This window comes from Zeus faber (genome assembly GCF_960531495.2).
Source record: "Zeus faber genome assembly, chromosome: 1".
NCBI lineage: Eukaryota > Metazoa > Chordata > Actinopteri > Zeiformes > Zeidae > Zeus > Zeus faber.
In genome coordinates, this window is record NC_137193.1 from 16,306,033 (window position 1) to 16,323,046 (window position 17,014).

General features: G+C 44.6%; 2 protein-coding genes across 5 annotated transcripts in view; one reads left to right on the forward strand and one right to left on the reverse strand.

The window, feature by feature from the left end:
• The first annotated feature begins 344 nt into the window (after positions 1-344).
• rad54l (RAD54 like) lies at positions 345-10,698 on the forward strand. Its single transcript, XM_080014087.1, has 18 exons — positions 345-534; positions 959-1,042; positions 1,123-1,233; positions 1,324-1,384; positions 1,475-1,610; positions 1,721-1,790; positions 1,885-2,173; positions 2,340-2,464; positions 2,551-2,701; positions 2,797-2,923; positions 3,507-3,581; positions 3,782-3,912; positions 4,037-4,147; positions 8,064-8,187; positions 8,274-8,352; positions 8,577-8,756; positions 8,842-9,005; positions 10,490-10,698. Exons 1-18 carry the CDS (start codon positions 532-534, stop codon positions 10,689-10,691), a joined length of 2,223 nt encoding a protein of 740 aa, XP_079870213.1. The 5' UTR covers positions 345-531; the 3' UTR covers positions 10,692-10,698.
• Positions 10,699-10,711: 13 nt separating this feature from the next.
• lrrc41 (leucine rich repeat containing 41) overlaps positions 10,712-17,014 on the reverse strand; it is an 8,037-nt gene continuing 1,734 nt past the window's right edge. The window contains exons 4-10 of one of the 4 annotated variants that reach the window (XM_080014064.1): positions 16,720-17,014; positions 15,912-16,145; positions 14,637-14,804; positions 14,393-14,491; positions 13,694-13,822; positions 13,507-13,579; positions 10,712-11,585 (exon numbers count right to left, since the gene is read on the reverse strand). The exon at positions 16,720-17,014 is cut by the window's right edge and continues 456 nt beyond it. In XM_080014064.1, coding sequence (XP_079870190.1) covers positions 11,366-11,585; positions 13,507-13,579; positions 13,694-13,822; positions 14,393-14,491; positions 14,637-14,804; positions 15,912-16,145; positions 16,720-17,014 — 1,218 coding nt within the window. In that variant the 3' untranslated portion in view covers positions 10,712-11,365. Of the gene's footprint in view, positions 11,586-13,506; positions 13,823-14,382; positions 14,492-14,636; positions 14,824-15,911; positions 16,146-16,719 lie in introns of those variants that run through there. The other 3 variants (XR_013844507.1, XR_013844508.1, XR_013844509.1) reach the window with 3 other exon arrangements.

The window sequence follows — 17,014 nt, forward strand, 5'->3', positions numbered from 1 at the left end:
ATAGTATAATGGTTGTGTTTGTGCTAACTTACAGTGCAATGTCAATTTTGTCCAGGGGATGGCGCTGTGTACTCTGATTTTGTAGAGTTGCCAAATAATCGTAGCGGTGGCTCGAAGGATCGTTCCGAAACCGAAAACCACAATTCGCTCGAGTCCTTCGTGCTCACTCTACGCCTGCTCCCGTTCCGGTGACTTTGACTCAATCGGTGTCATGTGGACCATGTCAGTACACCGTTCCTCCTAGCGTGTCCACCTTTTTTGGTCCTCGGGGTGTTCCGTAGCGTCGCATAATCCCCCCCCTTTCGCGGGAGTTTCCGAGCGTCGTCGTCGTCGTCGTCCAGCGGCGGGAGCGGGATCTTGATACGCCGCACGCCGCCGGGCGCGTTCTAAGATGCCCCTGAAGTAGGTGGCGAGTCCGCGGTTACAGGCGCTTGCTCCGTTGCTCAGTCCACCTCGCAGAGCGGCGCGGTCGACAGGAGGATGCCGGCGCAGGCTTGCGCATGAACGCCAAGCTCACGGAAACAGGACAACATGGTAAGAATGGGTCTGACGCTGACGTTAACGTTCGCTCACACGACAGCAGAAGTATATATCCACAGTTACGTTGTTCGTTGTGGCGTCACAGAATGAAACTCAAGGGGTTACTAGGGCAAATACTTTTTCAAGCGCCCCAAAAAAAAAAAAAAAAAAAAATCTACTTCAATGCAAACTTTCTGAATCCCAACGTAATGCCATCTCAATCTAACTGTCTTATTATTATTATTTATTAGTAAAAGTGAATATACATTTCCCTGGCATAATGTTTTTTGGATTCTGGAAACATTTGATTAAGTTGTGATTTCGACAACAAAAGCCAGGGGGAATATCAAAGGACTTTACAAGTACTTCAGCTAGCGAGTCCAGTACTCACATTTCTTTGAGGCTCTGGTAAAAACTCTGCATTTAATGTCTGTCCCAGAGAAGGAGCCTCGCTCCGAGCCAGGTCGCCAAACGGAAACAAACCGGCGATTCCTCCGAAGACGAAGAGTGGAGCCCACAAAATGTGCGTACGGATAACGTTGGATATGACAAAATAGGATCAAAGTACCGAGACTGAAATACTCAACCCCGAATGCTTTGCAGGACAAAAGAAAGAAGAGCGAGTGTGTCTCCCCGCAGAGTTATGTGTCTTCCTACAGAAAGCCTCTGACACAGCCGACTAACAGGCCTGTGTGTGTGGATGGAGACACACACGTAAGAATCAATGTCTAATCTGTATCAGTGTGATTGATGTCTGAAATGTTTTTAAAATAACATCACTGAGTTGTAAAACCTTTCTTACAGGAAGCATTCATCCGACGTATCCTCTCCAAACCGTTCAAGATCCCCATTCCAAATTACACAGGTAACAGTTAATCTATCGATCGATCTATCTATCTATCGATCTATCTATCATATCTGTCCATCTCTTACTCTGCCGTCCTTCCACATGCAGGTTCGCTTGGTATCCGGGCACTTGGTCTTAAACGTGCCGGGGTAAGACGGGCTCTTCACGACCCGTTTGCAGAGGGTGCGTTGGTTCTGTACGAGCCTCCGACACTGAGCACCCATGACCTGATCAAAGCCGAAAAGTTAGTCTCACACACATTTGCGATTAAAAAGGTAGAATTCTCGAAATCAAAATATCATCGTACCCACCCACTGGTTCGTTGTGTGTTTGTGTTTGTTTTTGCTTCTAAAGGGAGAAATTGCCGGTGCATGTGGTGGTAGATCCAGTCTTGGGAAATGTGCTCAGACCCCATCAGCGAGAGGTAACGTCAAAGAAGGTTGTCTTCACCTCAAAGGGGTTGTGGCGCCACAGTGGCAAATTCCTTCTGAATGGGTTTAATTTGCCTGTGTTCTCAGGGAGTGAAGTTCCTGTGGGACTGCGTGACCGGCGGGCGAATCCCGGACTCGTACGGTTGCATCATGGCCGACGAGATGGGGCTAGGCAAGACCTTGCAGTGCATCGCCCTCATGTGGACCCTGCTGCGGCAGAGCCCCGACGCCAAGCCGCTGATAGACAAGGCCATCGTGGTCTCCCCCTCCAGCCTGGTCCGCAACTGGTACAACGAAGTGGGGAAGTGGCTGGGCGGCCGCCTCACACCGGTGGCCATCGACGGAGGTTCAAAGGAGCACATAGACCGACAGCTAGGTAGCAGTTCTTGCTGTCTTTGGTCCAATGGCCACGTCTAAGTGCTGATTTTAGCTTTGATAAGCGAGGTGTCAGCCACATGCAAGTTCTGACTTTCAAAGAGCCCTGTAGAGGTTTGTGTCATTGATATACAATTTAGGAATACTTTCATTCCTCTGTTCCCCAGTGAACTTCATGTCCCAGCACGGCTTGAGGGTGCCCACGCCAATCCTGATCATCTCCTACGAGACGTTTCGACTTCACACGGACGTCCTGCACAAGGGGAAAGTCGGACTCGTCATCTGCGACGAGGTGATTTGACACAACATTTAACTTTTCCAATGCCTGCTTTTGGTGGGATGATGGTGTGTCCTCACGGTTCTCTCCACATACCGCAGGGCCATCGGCTGAAGAACTCCGACAACCAGACGTACCAGGCCCTGAACGCTATGAGCGCCCAGCGGAGAGTGCTGATTTCAGGCACGCCCATCCAGAACGACCTGCTGGAGTACTTTAGTCTGGTGCACTTTGTCAACGGCGGCATCCTCGGTGAGAAGAAAAACAACCTGGGGAGAACACGGTTTTCCTTATTTCCCTTTTGGTTACCTGAACTTCTGTCCCTTTCCTTTTCCTTCCCTTCCCAGGTACAGCCCAGGAGTTTAAAAAGCGCTTCGAGCTTCCCATCTTAAAGGGGAGAGATGCCGATGCCAGCGACAAAGACAGACAAGTTGGAGAGGAGAAGCTAAAAGAGCTGATCAGCATCGTAAACAGGTCAGATGAAAAGTTTTAACAACAGCCAGCTAACATGATGACCATTAATTGTATTAGGATGTCTGAAATTCAAGTTTAAGAGGTATTCAATTATTTTCTTATGATTTTAAAAACAGAATGTGCATGTATTTTATCACATTGATGCCACCGGTCCCTGCAAAATGGGCAGAAAATATACCAGGTTTGAATTCATTTTAAGGTCCAATCCGACCAAAGTTGAGTTTATTTTGATACGGCAGGATTGCATTTGCACCATATAGACAAAAAAACATTTTAAAAGGCAAAGCCATATACTAATTTTAACTAATAACCAGGCTTGAAGTAATGTGTATATATATTTTTCAAAACAATTTGTAGTTCATTCATCCCAACTTGTGCAGTAGAAAACTCATTCTAAAAATGTTAATAAAAAAATAAAAAATAAAAACTTTTTCAATAAAAACATTTGGAGGGCATATTTTTGGCATATTTTTAACATATCTCCAGAGCAGACTATCGTTTATAGTATATCTTATGTCTTAGAAATTGATGATCTTCAATCTAAAATGTTGACAAACTGACACGTCCTTGCTTTTCCCAACAGGTGCCTGATCAGAAGGACGTCAGATATTCTCTCCAAGTATCTCCCTGTGAAAATAGAGCAGGTTGTCTGTTGCAGGTACAGTTCAACGTGGTTCTTTAAAGAAAATATGTCAAAGAAAGTTTTCCCATATGGGGAGGAAAAGTAATATATATATTTTCTTGCGATTGCATAATCTTGCCCTACTGTATGTAATAACACTATGACCTGACAAATTTAATTACCTATATATATACAGTATGTTAAAACGATGTGCGTAACCCATCGGTCCACTCCAGGCTGACCCCACTCCAGTCAGAGCTGTACAAGCGCTTCCTGCGTCAGGCCAAGCCCCTGGAGATGCTGCAGGAGGGAAGGATCAGCGTGTCGTCCCTGTCCTCCATCACATCGCTCAAGAAGCTGTGCAATCGTACGTAGGGACTGTACTCTAATCTGCCGCGTCTGTCCCCGTTTACCGCCGCGTCCCGTTCCTTGTTAGCGTCTTCTTTTCTTTCTCGGGCCGCCGCGGGTCCTCGTTCCATTTCGCACCGCAGACCCGGCGCTCATCTACGACAAGTGCGTGGAAGGCGAGGAGGGCTTCCAGGGTGCACTGGATCTCTTTCCGACCAACTACAGCCCCAAATCTGTGGAACCTCAGCTCTCTGGTAAGATACTTTCAACACCACCCATCTCCTTAGATGTGGACTTTTACAATTTTTTATGTTTCTGCCTAATGTTCTGAGCTGAACTAGTTAAAGGGGGGATGTTTGGGGTGAAATCAATTACACTATACACTCTGACAAGGACCTGGGTGGGTTTATGTACTGAGTCGCAAATGGGATCCATTCTGGGGCTGGGTGATATTGTTTTATAATGTTGATATTGTGATATGAAACTAGATATGGTCATGGATCATACTACTTCTATAAGTTTTAGATTTATTTATTTATTTATTTATTTATATAGCACCTTTCATGCAAAATAGAGCTCAACGAGCTGTACAAAAACATATCCAAGCATATCAATAAGAACATTCAATGAAAGCACATAAAACTTTGCACCAAAGACTACAATAATAGAGAAGGAAAAACCAAAACAACCAAACAATTTGAATCAATACATTAATTTAACGTTAATAAAACAGATTTGGGAGCTAGGGTTGAGTTGCTTAGTACCTATTTTAAAGCTAAATTAAACAGATATGTTTTCAGATCCTTGCTGTTCCAGGCTTTAGGGGCATAAGAGGGTAAATTGGCTTCACCAACAGCTGGCCTCAGAGGATCTGAGTGTGCACATAGGGACATAAGGTGGTGGACAGTTGGTAAGATAGGAGGGCGCTAAGCCATTTAGTGATCTGTAGACCAAGGAGAGAATTTGAAAAGCTTTTTTTTTTAATGGCACCAGGAGCCAATGCATTTTAAAAGTGCAGGAGTAATGTGTTCATTACTCTTGTCTTAGTCAGAACCCTGGCAGCAGTGTTCTGGACAGTCTGCAGTCTGGCAATAGCTGTTTTAGGAAGGCCTGTCTGTACAGAATTACAATTGTCCAGGCGGCTTGACACAAACGCATGGGCCAGTTTCTCTGCGTCCTGAAGGGACAGAAGACCTTAGCTATGTTTGGTAGATGGAAATATGCTTTTTATTATGTTTTTATTATGTAATTAAAATTAGGCTTGAAGCTAAGGTCAGCATCAAGAAAAACCCCTAAACTCTTGACATGTGGTCTTGCATATGTGGCAAGAACACCCAACCTAGAGAGAACCAAATGTCTCTTCTGTTCAGGACCAACTACTCGGACCTTTGTTTTACCTTCATTAAGCTTGAGAAAGTTTGAATTCATGCAGTCATCGGTGGCTGCAATGCACAAGTCAACATTGAGAGGGTTTCAGTGTTTTTTTTAGGCTTCACAGCTATATAAAGCTGAGTGTCGTCTGCATATGAATGGAAACAGCCCTTACTGTATGTTCACGAATCATATTTCCGAGGGGCAGCATTTAAAGCCAGAATAGCAGAGGCCCCAAAAACACTACTTTATGCGCCTCCATAGTCCACGTTTATGGGCTTGGACATAAAGTAACCCAACTTCACAATGAAATTTCTTTCTGTGATGTAGGTGCGAACCCAATTTAATATGCTCCCTGAGAGACCCACCCAGTTTTCAAGATTATTAAGAATATAGCATGGTGACAAGATCTGATACAAAGCCAGCATCAGACTTAATTCTGAGATTGTGGAGTACTTTGATGAGGGCTGGCTCGGTGCTGTATCTAGCCCTGAATCCAGTCATTATCAGAGGGATGGTTATTTATTTGTTTGAAGACAACTTTTCCTAAGACCTTCATAAGAATAGAAAGATTAGAATTGGGAAGGAAATTGGCAAGAATAGAGGAATGTAAATGTTGTTCTTTAAAGAAGCGGTTTAACTATGGCAGTCTTGTGGGGTGTAGTAACACTTTCAAGTGTGGAGTTAACCATTCTGAGAATATGAATAGACAATACGTCATTTGATGTTTTTAGAAGAGATAAGGGGATAGGGTCAAGGAAACAGGTTGAGTGTTTTTAAAAATAAAAAAAAATGTTAGGATCATTTTGTCGTTTATAGTGTTGAAATTTGTCATCTTTGAAAGGAGATTTCTTTGCTGAGGAGACTCATTGTAAGTTGGGATGATTGTAGTGGAGCTCTGTTGGATGTTTTGTCAAAATTTTCTTTTTTATTTTTAAGTGGGGTGAGGTGGGTGAGGAATGTGTTTTTATTTTTTATTCTTTTCCCTGTGTTATCAGCATGCTGGGCATACAACACAGAGTATTTGTGCCATTGCATCTAGGACAGAGTTAGTCTGCAAGTGGAGTTCAGGTTCTCAACCTGCAATGCAACTCTTTATTCATTCTTAAATCATCAAGAACTACTGCAATAACTCTGTTCTGTGGACGACCTGTAGGATGACAAGAGCACAGTTTTTGGTTATACAGAACCACCACCAACCCCCCTCTTTGGAGAACTATCTGTTTTGTCAAATATTATAATTTTTTCTTTGAAAAAGATTGCAAATTCATCATACCTGGATGTGGATTCCAGGTTAGATCTGTTAGAATTTATGCAGGGATTTAATAAACTGTTTATGGTGGAAAATAATATTCTCGGATTGTTTGGTGTGTGTTGTTTGAATTTATTATATTTGAGAAATAGTTGTCTCAATATGTATGCGTTTGTTATAATTGTAGACAGTCTTTCAGAGTCAGTAAAATTCGTAGTGAACAGTAAGTTTATGCTTTCTCAACATACTTTCAGCTTTACGGCAGACTTTTCATTTTGCATAGAGATTGAGTCTTCCAGAATCGACAAAGCACTTCTTAACAATACAGCGAGTCTTTCTTTTTGCAAGGGTCACAGTTGCTCCAAAAAAACACACACGGATGGTCAGAGATAGTTATATCTTGGATATTCGAGATGTGAATTTATTTTGTAAGTAGTAGTTTTAGAGTATGTCCAGCATTGTGTGTGGGATCTTTTACATGCTGAATGAGGTCGAAGGAGTCAAGATTTAAGAATTCTAAGGTTCCTAAGTCTTTAACTTGAACATCTATATTTAAATCATCAGTCAAGATCAGATTACGGACCAAATATAACAGTGGAAAACAAGAAGATAAAAAGAAGCCAGTATTTGGAAGCTGCTTTGGAGGGTGATCAAAATAAGTGCAGATGGTTCATTAAGCCCAGTTAGTTTCAATGCTAGATACTCGAGAGGTAGAAGAGCCCAGGTACATTTTCAAAAGATGGCTGCAACACCACTGGCACGCCTGTTTGGTCTCAGTGAATGTAAGAAGCTAAGATCAATACGGCAGGCTTCAATCAAGCTTGCTGAGTGAGCAGGGCAAAGCCATGTTTCAGTTCAAAAAATGATATCAAGCTCATTTTCAATTATTAGGTCATGGACAAAGAAGCTCTTATTGCAAATAGATTGAATATTGAAAAGGGCGAGCTTGAGATGTGAACATGTGAGCAGATTTACATTTGTCAGAGCAGGTGGAATAACATTTCATATAGAAGACAAATGTAGGAATCTATCTGTTAGTCAAGCAGAAATCTGCATAAAATTAGTGATTACGGGCACACCAAGGCAAAGGTCCTTTGCGGGCGGAACAGTATTGGTGAAAGCAACATCCGTGGGAGGATGAACATGTACATTTCCACACATCAAAAGCAACATTACAATCATTGTTAAATGTTGTCTTATAGGCTGTATTACAGTACACTGTCATTTTCTGAACTTCATAGACTGCTCTAGGTGTTATACAGTAGTCAAAGCCTCTACCTGCTTGGTCATAATATTCACAGTTCTAATGATTGTTTCTCAAATATTTCCAATGAAAGCACCTATAGTTATCCGCCAAATTATCAACATTTAGTTATCCATTAGAGATATTGTGGCGTTTGAAATCGTTAATATAGACCACCCTAAAATGGATCCCATTTGCCACTCGGTACATAAACCGACCTCGTGAGCCAGAGGTGGAATAAAACAGGATTATCTTCGTATGGACCAGCAGTCACTGACGTCAAACGAGTGTCTCTTTGTCCCAGGAAAAATGCTGGTTCTCGACTACATTCTGGCAATGACGAGGAGCACCACCAGCGACAAGGTGGTGCTGGTTTCCAATTACACGCAGACGCTGGATCTCTTTGAAAAGCTGTGTCGATCCCGCAGGTGAAGTGTTGTCCGATTGCGTTCGTAGTAGTTCTATGGCGCGTCCGTGAAGCGGTGCCAAGCGACCTGCCTCCACTCTGTTGCAGATACCTCTATGTGCGGTTGGACGGAACCATGTCCATAAAGAAGAGGGCCAAGATCGTGGAACGATTCAACAGTCCATCTGTGAGTCGCAGCATGTGTTCGAACACCGTCACGCATGTTTATCTCTGTAGAAAAATCATGATTTCAACCATGGGCAAAAACTCTAGTTTCTGTCATATGACTGAAAGACTGTTGATGAGGCAGTTTTCAGACTACAACACTGATGGTGATGTACAAGGAGCAAGTCCAGAATCTACCTCAATGCGGGGGAACCAGACCGTTCAAACCTTCCCTGTTCTCCTCAGAACCCAGAGTTCATCTTCATGTTGAGCAGCAAGGCGGGCGGCTGCGGCCTCAACCTGATCGGCGCCAACCGCCTGGTGATGTTCGACCCCGACTGGAATCCTGCCAACGACGAGCAGGCCATGGCTCGCGTCTGGAGAGACGGACAAAAGAAGACCTGCTACATCTACAGGCTGCTCGCAGTGAGTGTTTTCTGGTGAGGGTGGAGGGGGAGGAGCTACCAGGCCAATCTGCCATGTTGCTGAAGAGGGTTTGTATGCCGTCCAGACGGGGACGATCGAGGAGAAGATCCTGCAGAGGCAGGCGCACAAGAAGGCCCTGAGCAGCTGCGTGGTGGACGAGGAGCAGGATGTGGAGCGACACTTCTCCCTGGGCGAGCTGCGAGAGCTCTTCTTGCTCAACGAGGAGACAGACAGCGACACCCATGACAGGTGCGGCCCAAACACTGAAACCCCGGGGCAGCTTTGTCGTTAATGTACATTCTGCGTTGTGGAGTGGTAAGAGGTTCTGCTCCATGGCTAGTCCATGGAGCAGCCATGGAAATGAACATGCGACTAAATGAACACTGAAGGTTTGTTCAGGGTTCCTACAGCTTAAGGCAAGTTAGATTCAAGACTTTTTTTAATGCCACTCGGAATTAAATTTAAGCCCAACTTTACAATAACCAAAATTTGAAGAAAAGAACGACATCAATTAGTTAGGCTTAAGGATAATTTTGCTCAAATGTTTATTGCAGCATAAAACATGACTTTCTTTGGTCCAGTGAGAAAGTTAGATGGTCTACTTCAAACATGTAACATTTTCCAGAGTGGAACACATCGAGAACAATAACATAAAAATCATGAATCAGCTATTCTACTGCATTCATCAAGTCATTTGTCTTTGAGTGAAGCATCAACTCATAGGATAACATGCTTAGAAAAAAAAACAAGAGTATGGAAGAGTGTGCATGGCCCTCAAAACCTTCTCCCATGGTGAAGCCAGTAAGGTGTACCTCAACCCTAACCCGTTGAAAGTCAGTGTGCCGAGTTTGAAACACTTTCTGCACAAAATGCACCGTTCCTTCTATACATTGGCTGGTACCGGTTTCGCAAAGTCTTGGTTGGAAAGCCAATTTCCAATGAATTTGCACTTCCCCGTGGCGTCGCTAGCTGTATCAATGTCAAGGTGACTGTGCTGGTAATGAAAACATTGTTTTACTTATGCAGCTCTTACCATGAATAATATACAGTTCATACTGTATATATTTCCAGGGAAAGGGGGGGGGGCGGGTAAACAGCCATCAGCAGTAGCTACTATTAGATAAGTCACGAGATTTTGTCAAGTGAAATATTTTTTTATAAATAGATGGAAAGTCATTTTAAAGAAAAAAAAAAAAATGGCAACAACACCAACTATGGCAATGTTTTGGGTATGAAGCTACAATAGGTACGGTGGCACAGTGCTTGCACTACTGCCGAACAGCAAGGTCCTGGTTTTGATTTTTGCCTGGGGCGCTATTGGTACTCCCAATTAGGGGCCTTTGTAGTGTGGAGTTTGCATGTTCTCCCTCTGCTCACATGGGGTTCCTCCATGTAACATCAGTTAGGACCCCCACCAAAAACATGGACATCATGTTTTGAAACATTTGAACATTTGAAATTGGTCCCCGGGCATGTCGCTGTATGCAGAGGAAAAAGTTTCCCCCGCCACCATTTGAAAGCATGTGTGTTTGTTGGTCGCCGCATGTGTGTGCTGTGTGACAAATAATCTTCTTACAGCAGGAGCAGAACCTGAATAATTCATTATTAGAAATGTCCTAAATTCCACCCTCACCGAGCAGTCATTATTTCTCCACAGAAATGTGACGGGAAACTTTGTAATCCTGACATTGCGTCAATCACTGAAACCCCTTCTGTGTCGCGCTTTCTGCAAGGTTCCGGTGTCGGCGCTGTGTTAATGGCAGGCAGGTGAGAGCGCCCCCGGAGGAGACGGACTGCACCTGTGACCTCTCCCAGTGGCATCACTGCTCCGACAAGAGGGGCCTGAGGGACCGCGTGCTGCAGGCAGCCTGGGACGTGGCCGTTTCCTTCGTCTTCCACCAGCGCTCGCACGATGACCAGAAAGGAGTGGTGTAGCGCGAAGTGGGTCCGTCAGAAGGGTCTCTGTGGAACCCTAAAAAGTAAATCCGACCACAACGTCTGGAACCTTAAATCACAATATCCATTCTGAGTTGTGGAACAGCAACAACAACAACCAGATTCACAACAGGATTCTATTTGAACTGAATGGAGATTCCCGGTTTGGAAACTTAGTCCAAAGACCAGCTGTGTGTGTGTGTGTGTGTGTGTGTGTGTGTGTGTGTGTGTGTGTGTGTGTGTGTGTGTGTGTGTGTGTGTGTGTGTGTGTGTGTCCTGTAAATATTATTATTTCATCTGACCCTCTCGTTCTTTTGAATGTCTTGATTAAAATGAAACGCATGGAAATATTAAAGCCAGTACACTCACATTTATTGACACCAGTGTAAAATGTGATCGTTAAAAGTCTTAAAAACGGTAAGCACACACGCCAAACTAATATGATCCATCTATCCTGTCCTTATCCATGCTCAGGTCAGCTGCTAGTTTACACTGTTAACTTAGTCTGGGGTGAGAATTTCCGTTTAAACCCAAAAGATTAGGAATCCTGAAGTACAGATGAAATGCTACCGTGGGTTTTGTGGAAGAACTTTGAAGGTGGCAAAAAAAAAAATGCAATATTTGCCATGAACTCAAGATTCATTACGTTCTCCCCAAAATGTGGTGGTTGTGGTTTACATATTGCTAATGTGGTCGGCCATGGTGCCGGTGGATTTCCAGCCATCGGTAAGGAAGTCGGCGAGCGGGCGCAGGGTCCGGAGCGCGGCGTGCCACGTCTCCTGGTCCCGGTCCCACGGGTTCTTCCTCAGGTCCAGGGTCAGTCGCTGCAGCGGAGGACACCTCTGCAGGCTGCGGCCTAACTGCAGCAGCTCGGCAGGCTGGATGAAGTTTGAGCTGTTCCGGAACATGGGCACAAATGGGAGAGATAAATTAAGGAAAAAAAGTACATTTTAATGGGGAGGCAGTGATGTAACGGAGATAGTGTAAAGAAGGGTCTTTTTTTTTTAGTGTCTTCATAACTACTCATGACATTTCAGAAATTAAAAAGATTGTTATTTAAAGTACATTTTCATTACACACGACATATGGTATTGAGCATGTGTAACTTTGGAAAAAAGCAGGCTGAAGCTACAAATGGCAATAGTAAACAGACTTTAGGGTAAAGGTAAAATTATGCTTTTCCTTATTTTCTCTCATACGCCACAACAATAAAACCGCTGACAGGTGAAGTGAACAACATTGATCATCTGGTTCCAATGGCACCTGTCAAGGGGTGGGAACAGTCACTTCTTGAAGTTGATGTGTTAGAAGCAGTAAAAATGGACAAGCGTAAGGATCTGAACGACTTTGACATGGGCCAAATTGTGATGGTTAGACGACTGGGTCAGAGTATCTCCAAAACGACAGGTCTTGTGGGGTGTTCCCGCTATGCAGTGGTGAGTACCTCCCAAAAGTGGTCCAAGGAAGGACGACTGGTGAACCGGCGACAGGGTCATGGGCTCATTGATGCACGTGGGAATGAAGTCTAACCCGTCTGGTTCGATCCCACAGAAGAGCTACTGGAGCACAAATTGCTGTAGAAGTTAATGCTGTCAGAACACAGTGCATCACAGCTTGCTGCGTATGGGGCTACGTAGCTGCAGACCGGTCAGAGTGTCCATGTTGACTGCTGAGAGCCCCTTCAATGGACATGTGGGCATCAGAACTGGACCATGGAGCACTGGAAGAAGGTGGCACAAGCCTGGAGCACAGCAAAGTCCGAACAAACTCTATTAGACCTTGTAGATCTAATATGAGTGAAGATTCAGCAAATTGGATTGTTTATCTCTCGCCTCAAATTTGTTCAGAAACAGATTTTAGTGTACTGATCGGGTGAAACAAGTGAAAGTTTTCAGAGTAAATAAAAAAAGGAGCCTCAAGCTAAAGCTCCATTGGCTCACAGAACCCGTGCTCAAATCCCACTGGCTTAGAACTAGGGGCTTGGCTGCTCATTCCAATTAAAGACCCACACACACCATTTTGGAACAGTCCAGGTTTAGAGGCATGTCACAATGGCTAGAATGCATAATCTGGTATTTTCAGCAAAAAAACATGTTTTATGGACCTCAAGGACCTATAGTAATGTGGGTAAAGAGGAGCATAATAGGTCCCTCCTTCAACAACCTCATCCTGTCATTTTTAAATTGCAAATGTTTTTCAGATTCCTGTGCTGTGCCTGTTCAAAACATGCCTGTTCGGAACGGGCCACATTGTAGGGGTGGGCGGATCGATACCATGTCTCGTGTCAAAGATTGATTCTAGCATCACCCAGATCGATATCCAAAAAAAGGGGGACGCTTTCTCTCAATATATTTCTTCACCTGCGCTTGAGTGGTGCCCGTCACTTTATAGTGAACGGGAGATACTTTCCCGCACGCACGTTACGTAAAAGCCCACGTGCAACACCGGCAGTGGCACCAATACAAATGAAATTGTTTTGGGCGAGTCTGGCCCCCGTATTACTTGGTATCGGATCGAAACCGCGGTATCGGCCACCCCAACTGCACAGTTCGGAACGGGCTGAAATGCGGACGTAAGTGACGCAATAACCTGAAGCTGCACACAGCGGACCGACTCGCTTTTCACTTGTTTGCTCAAAGTTTATTAATATTACACGCGTGGCGTGACCCAATTGCACCAAATTCGACACTGCACGCCCTTGAGTCCCCAGCAACACACCCGCCAAGCGAGAAGTGAACGGATGACGGGCGGTCGGAAAATCGAAGGACATACGTTCCTTCCTTTATTCGTTACGATATAATAACATCCATAATACCTGATATCCAGCCGTCTCACAGCACTGCAGGGGGATCCTGTGAAAAGCTCTGCCAGCACGGGGGAACTCTTTGCTGTCGACGCAAGCAGAGACGACCACGTCCACTGTGAACACACCGTCTGTGGAAACAACCTCAAGATGGCCCCCACAAAAGCAACGTATCCCCGTGGATCTTAAAGGGCCTTACCGAGGCGGTTCTGCGAGAGGCAGAGGGAGCGGAGGGACGTGACTCCCCTCAGGGCGTCCACAACCTGCTGCAGGTACAACTCCTTATCGCTGCACTTTTCCAGGAGCCTGCAGTCCTTCAGCGATAACTCTTGACGGAGAGGAGGGACGAGGAAGAAGTTAAGCGCCTCGAAAGGATTATAAATAAAAAACAAACAAACGAAAAAAAACAAAAAAACAGTTGTAGGAGGGGCTGCCGTGTTCTACGAGTTTTACCTTTTTAGATTGACCGTTTTTATATAACTACACCCCTCAATTTCTCTTCAGGTATTCAACCCAATCGATGTTTGTGGGGGTTTTTTTTTTTTAACCATAGAAACTATAGTGGGGGTAAAATAGCAGGAGAAATGCAATGCAGGTACATGAATTCAACAAATATCCTGAAACATGAAACTAAGACGGCGGGAAGGTTGGATTTGACTCTATTAATATGATTTATAGACTGAAATTTCCCCAGCCTTCATGGCTTCCATGGGCATACCATGAAAATCCTAGGAGACTTTTGTCCGTCATTTTTTTTCGACAGCTTGAGGTTGCGCTTTGTGATCCTTTCCTCAAGCAATATCTGAAAATATTTACGTTACATTTTTTTATCTCAACTTTTCATCTTCATTTTTCCTTTCCTCCAAAATAAAAGCGCGCCTCATATACCTTGTATTACCTTCCAACATGCAGTTTCTCAAAAGACCTAAGATGTCGTGAAGACAACCAGCCAGGTTCAGGTCCTCCAGGTTGAGCTTCCTTAAGTGACGATTCGACTCTAAACAAAAAGTGAACAACAGTTTACACACTTCATTGATAGGAGGACCGTTCATGAAGTTAATCTACGATATCTGCTCATCTCATCCTGATCAAACTGCTTGCAGTCAAAAAAAATCGACACCGGGAACTTGAGCGCTCTTCACCCGAGATGCTGGTGAGGAGTTGATGGTACGAGGAGGAGGACGGCAGCCTGATCCCAGAGATGTGAAGCGACGTGAGGTTGGCGGTGCGTTTCAGGACGGCTGTGATGCTGTGCAGGTCCGTCAGCACCTGAGGCACTTTCACAGACAGCTTCTCGAGAGGAAGCGCCGCTGAGAGATGGGAAATAATCTGTTGGTAGGATTTTATTTGGATGTTTTTTAACGGCCCTGATTTCAAAGCTAAACCACATTTGAGCAGCAGCAGGTGCGGGTGTCTATATGGCTTTTTTAGGTTTCAAACAAACACCCGTGAAGCGATTTCACATTATTCGACCCCGGATTTTACCCTAAAGTCAACACTTAAAAGATCTACAAGATATGTGTTCATTTTGTGGTAGACACCGATTAGGCCATAATCTGAGACAAAATCACACTTTAAATCTGGACTAACTGAAACGGCCTTTCTCAGTCATACTTTAAAATAGTTGCAGACTTGCCCTGGTCCTGGCTTAAAATCTAAAAATCGAACGCGTAAAAGCTAATCTGAGTCTAAGTGAAGGCATTAAATTAAACCTGGCCAGAGGCAGGTTTATTTTTGGATTAATGAGTGTGAACCCAGGATCTTAGAAGTTTAATACACACTGGAAGACCCAGGCCCCGACCGACCGGCACCAAGACCAGACAGAAGGAGCTGACTGGTCCTTCTTTACCTTAGTCTAGGCCTTCCCAGTCTAGAACCAATTTATCTCAAATCAAACAACGTCTCAAAAAGGCTTTTTTTTTTTTTTAATTCTGGATTAATTTATGTAGTATTAAAATTTTTTTTTTTTTTTAAGATATTTTTTCATGCTTTATTTGACAGTGATAGTGTGGAAAGAAAGGGGACAGAGAGAGGATGACATGTAGCAAATGGCCCCGTGCTGGAATCCAACCCGGGCTGTGGCGGTAAGGACTGAGTCTTGTATATGGTGTGCGCTACCGGGTGAGCTACCGGGTGAGCTACCGGGTGAGCTACCGGGGCGCCTCCATGTAGAATTATCTTAAAAAAAAATGCAGAAACACACCATTCCCCATTTCATGGTTTGTGCAAAACTTAATCTTCTCCCCCCCCCCCTTCAAAAAGTGGAAATTTATGTTAAAGTATCATCGCATTCTGCCATTAATACACCATTTAAATATTTTAAAAATCTTGAATCTTGAATCTTTAGTACATCAAGCTCTTTCCTCAAAGTATTATTTTACTGTTGGGAAACATTCAACTTGGCTCTAAGTTCTAACCTTGGAGGTCCGCAGGCTCATCAACCTCCTTTCGAGGTAGTCCCAGGTCCTCGGCCATGGGGTGGATCTCCACGGAGAGGGAGCGCAGGGCGGGGCACGCCGCCAGCAGCCTCTCCACGAGGGCGGTTTGAGAGAAGACGCCGACGCTGAGGTAGACCAGGGAGCTGCGGGAGGTTTCCGACAACTGTCTGAGGGACCTGGCCAACATCAGCACCTCTGTGGCGCTGAAGAGCACTGCAAGGAGAGGAAGCAACAGCTCAGTTTTTGTCGACAATGTGTCTCCAAAGGCATTGACAACCGATCTTCTCGATTTGTGAAGTGAGGGGTTCAAATATTAACCATTTTGACTGAGGTTCATTGACGGTGTTAATATGAGTATAGCCAGGACACAGGTACAGGGTGCATTCTGGCAATACAGAATGAAATTCAAGGACTTCTTTTAAGCACTATTTTTTTTTTCCATTTTCAAGGACTTCACGCAAAACAAATATAATGAATTTTCAATGTGATCTTTATTCAATTAAATTTAATCTTAATCTCATTTTCTATTATTTATATTAGTATATACTGTATATCTATTATTAAATATCATTGTCATTTCCCTGGCATAATCTATGTTGTGAAAGCGATTCTGGAAGTTTTTTAACAAATTTGAAAAAAAACCAAAAAAAACCCTTTAATTTAAAAAGGGGCTATTTTCGGGGTTTTCAAAGTGCTTACATTTCTGAGGACGAAATCCAAGCACTTCAAGAACCTCAAGGACCCAAACATGGACATCCACTAGACCACCCCCCTCCCCTTGACTTACTGCAGCTCTGTAGCGTCAGGGAGCTGAGGCAGAGCCACGTGGGCAGGAAGGGCGTCAGAGCACAGAGCAGGCTGCGGCCGCACTCTCTGAGCTGCAGCGAGTGGATCTGCCCGCGCGGACATGGCCCCGCCAGGCGGCCGCAAGTCAGCGCAAAAGTTTGACAAAGCAGCTCCGGCTCGACGGGCGATTTGGGTTTCCCCGTCTCCGACTCCCAGGATTCGACGTCCAGCCTGGGGCGTTTGCGCGCCGCCCGGTAGTCGCCGTCGCCGTCCTCTCCCTGGGGGGCGGGCTCCGC

Coding starts and splice junctions, on each gene's coding strand:
- rad54l (XM_080014087.1), top strand. Junction 1,385..1,474: donor CCCCATTCCAAATTACACAG/GTAACAGTTAAT, acceptor TTCCACATGCAG/GTTCGCTTGGTATCCGGGCA. Junction 2,174..2,339: donor GCACATAGACCGACAGCTAG/GTAGCAGTTCTT, acceptor TCTGTTCCCCAG/TGAACTTCATGTCCCAGCAC.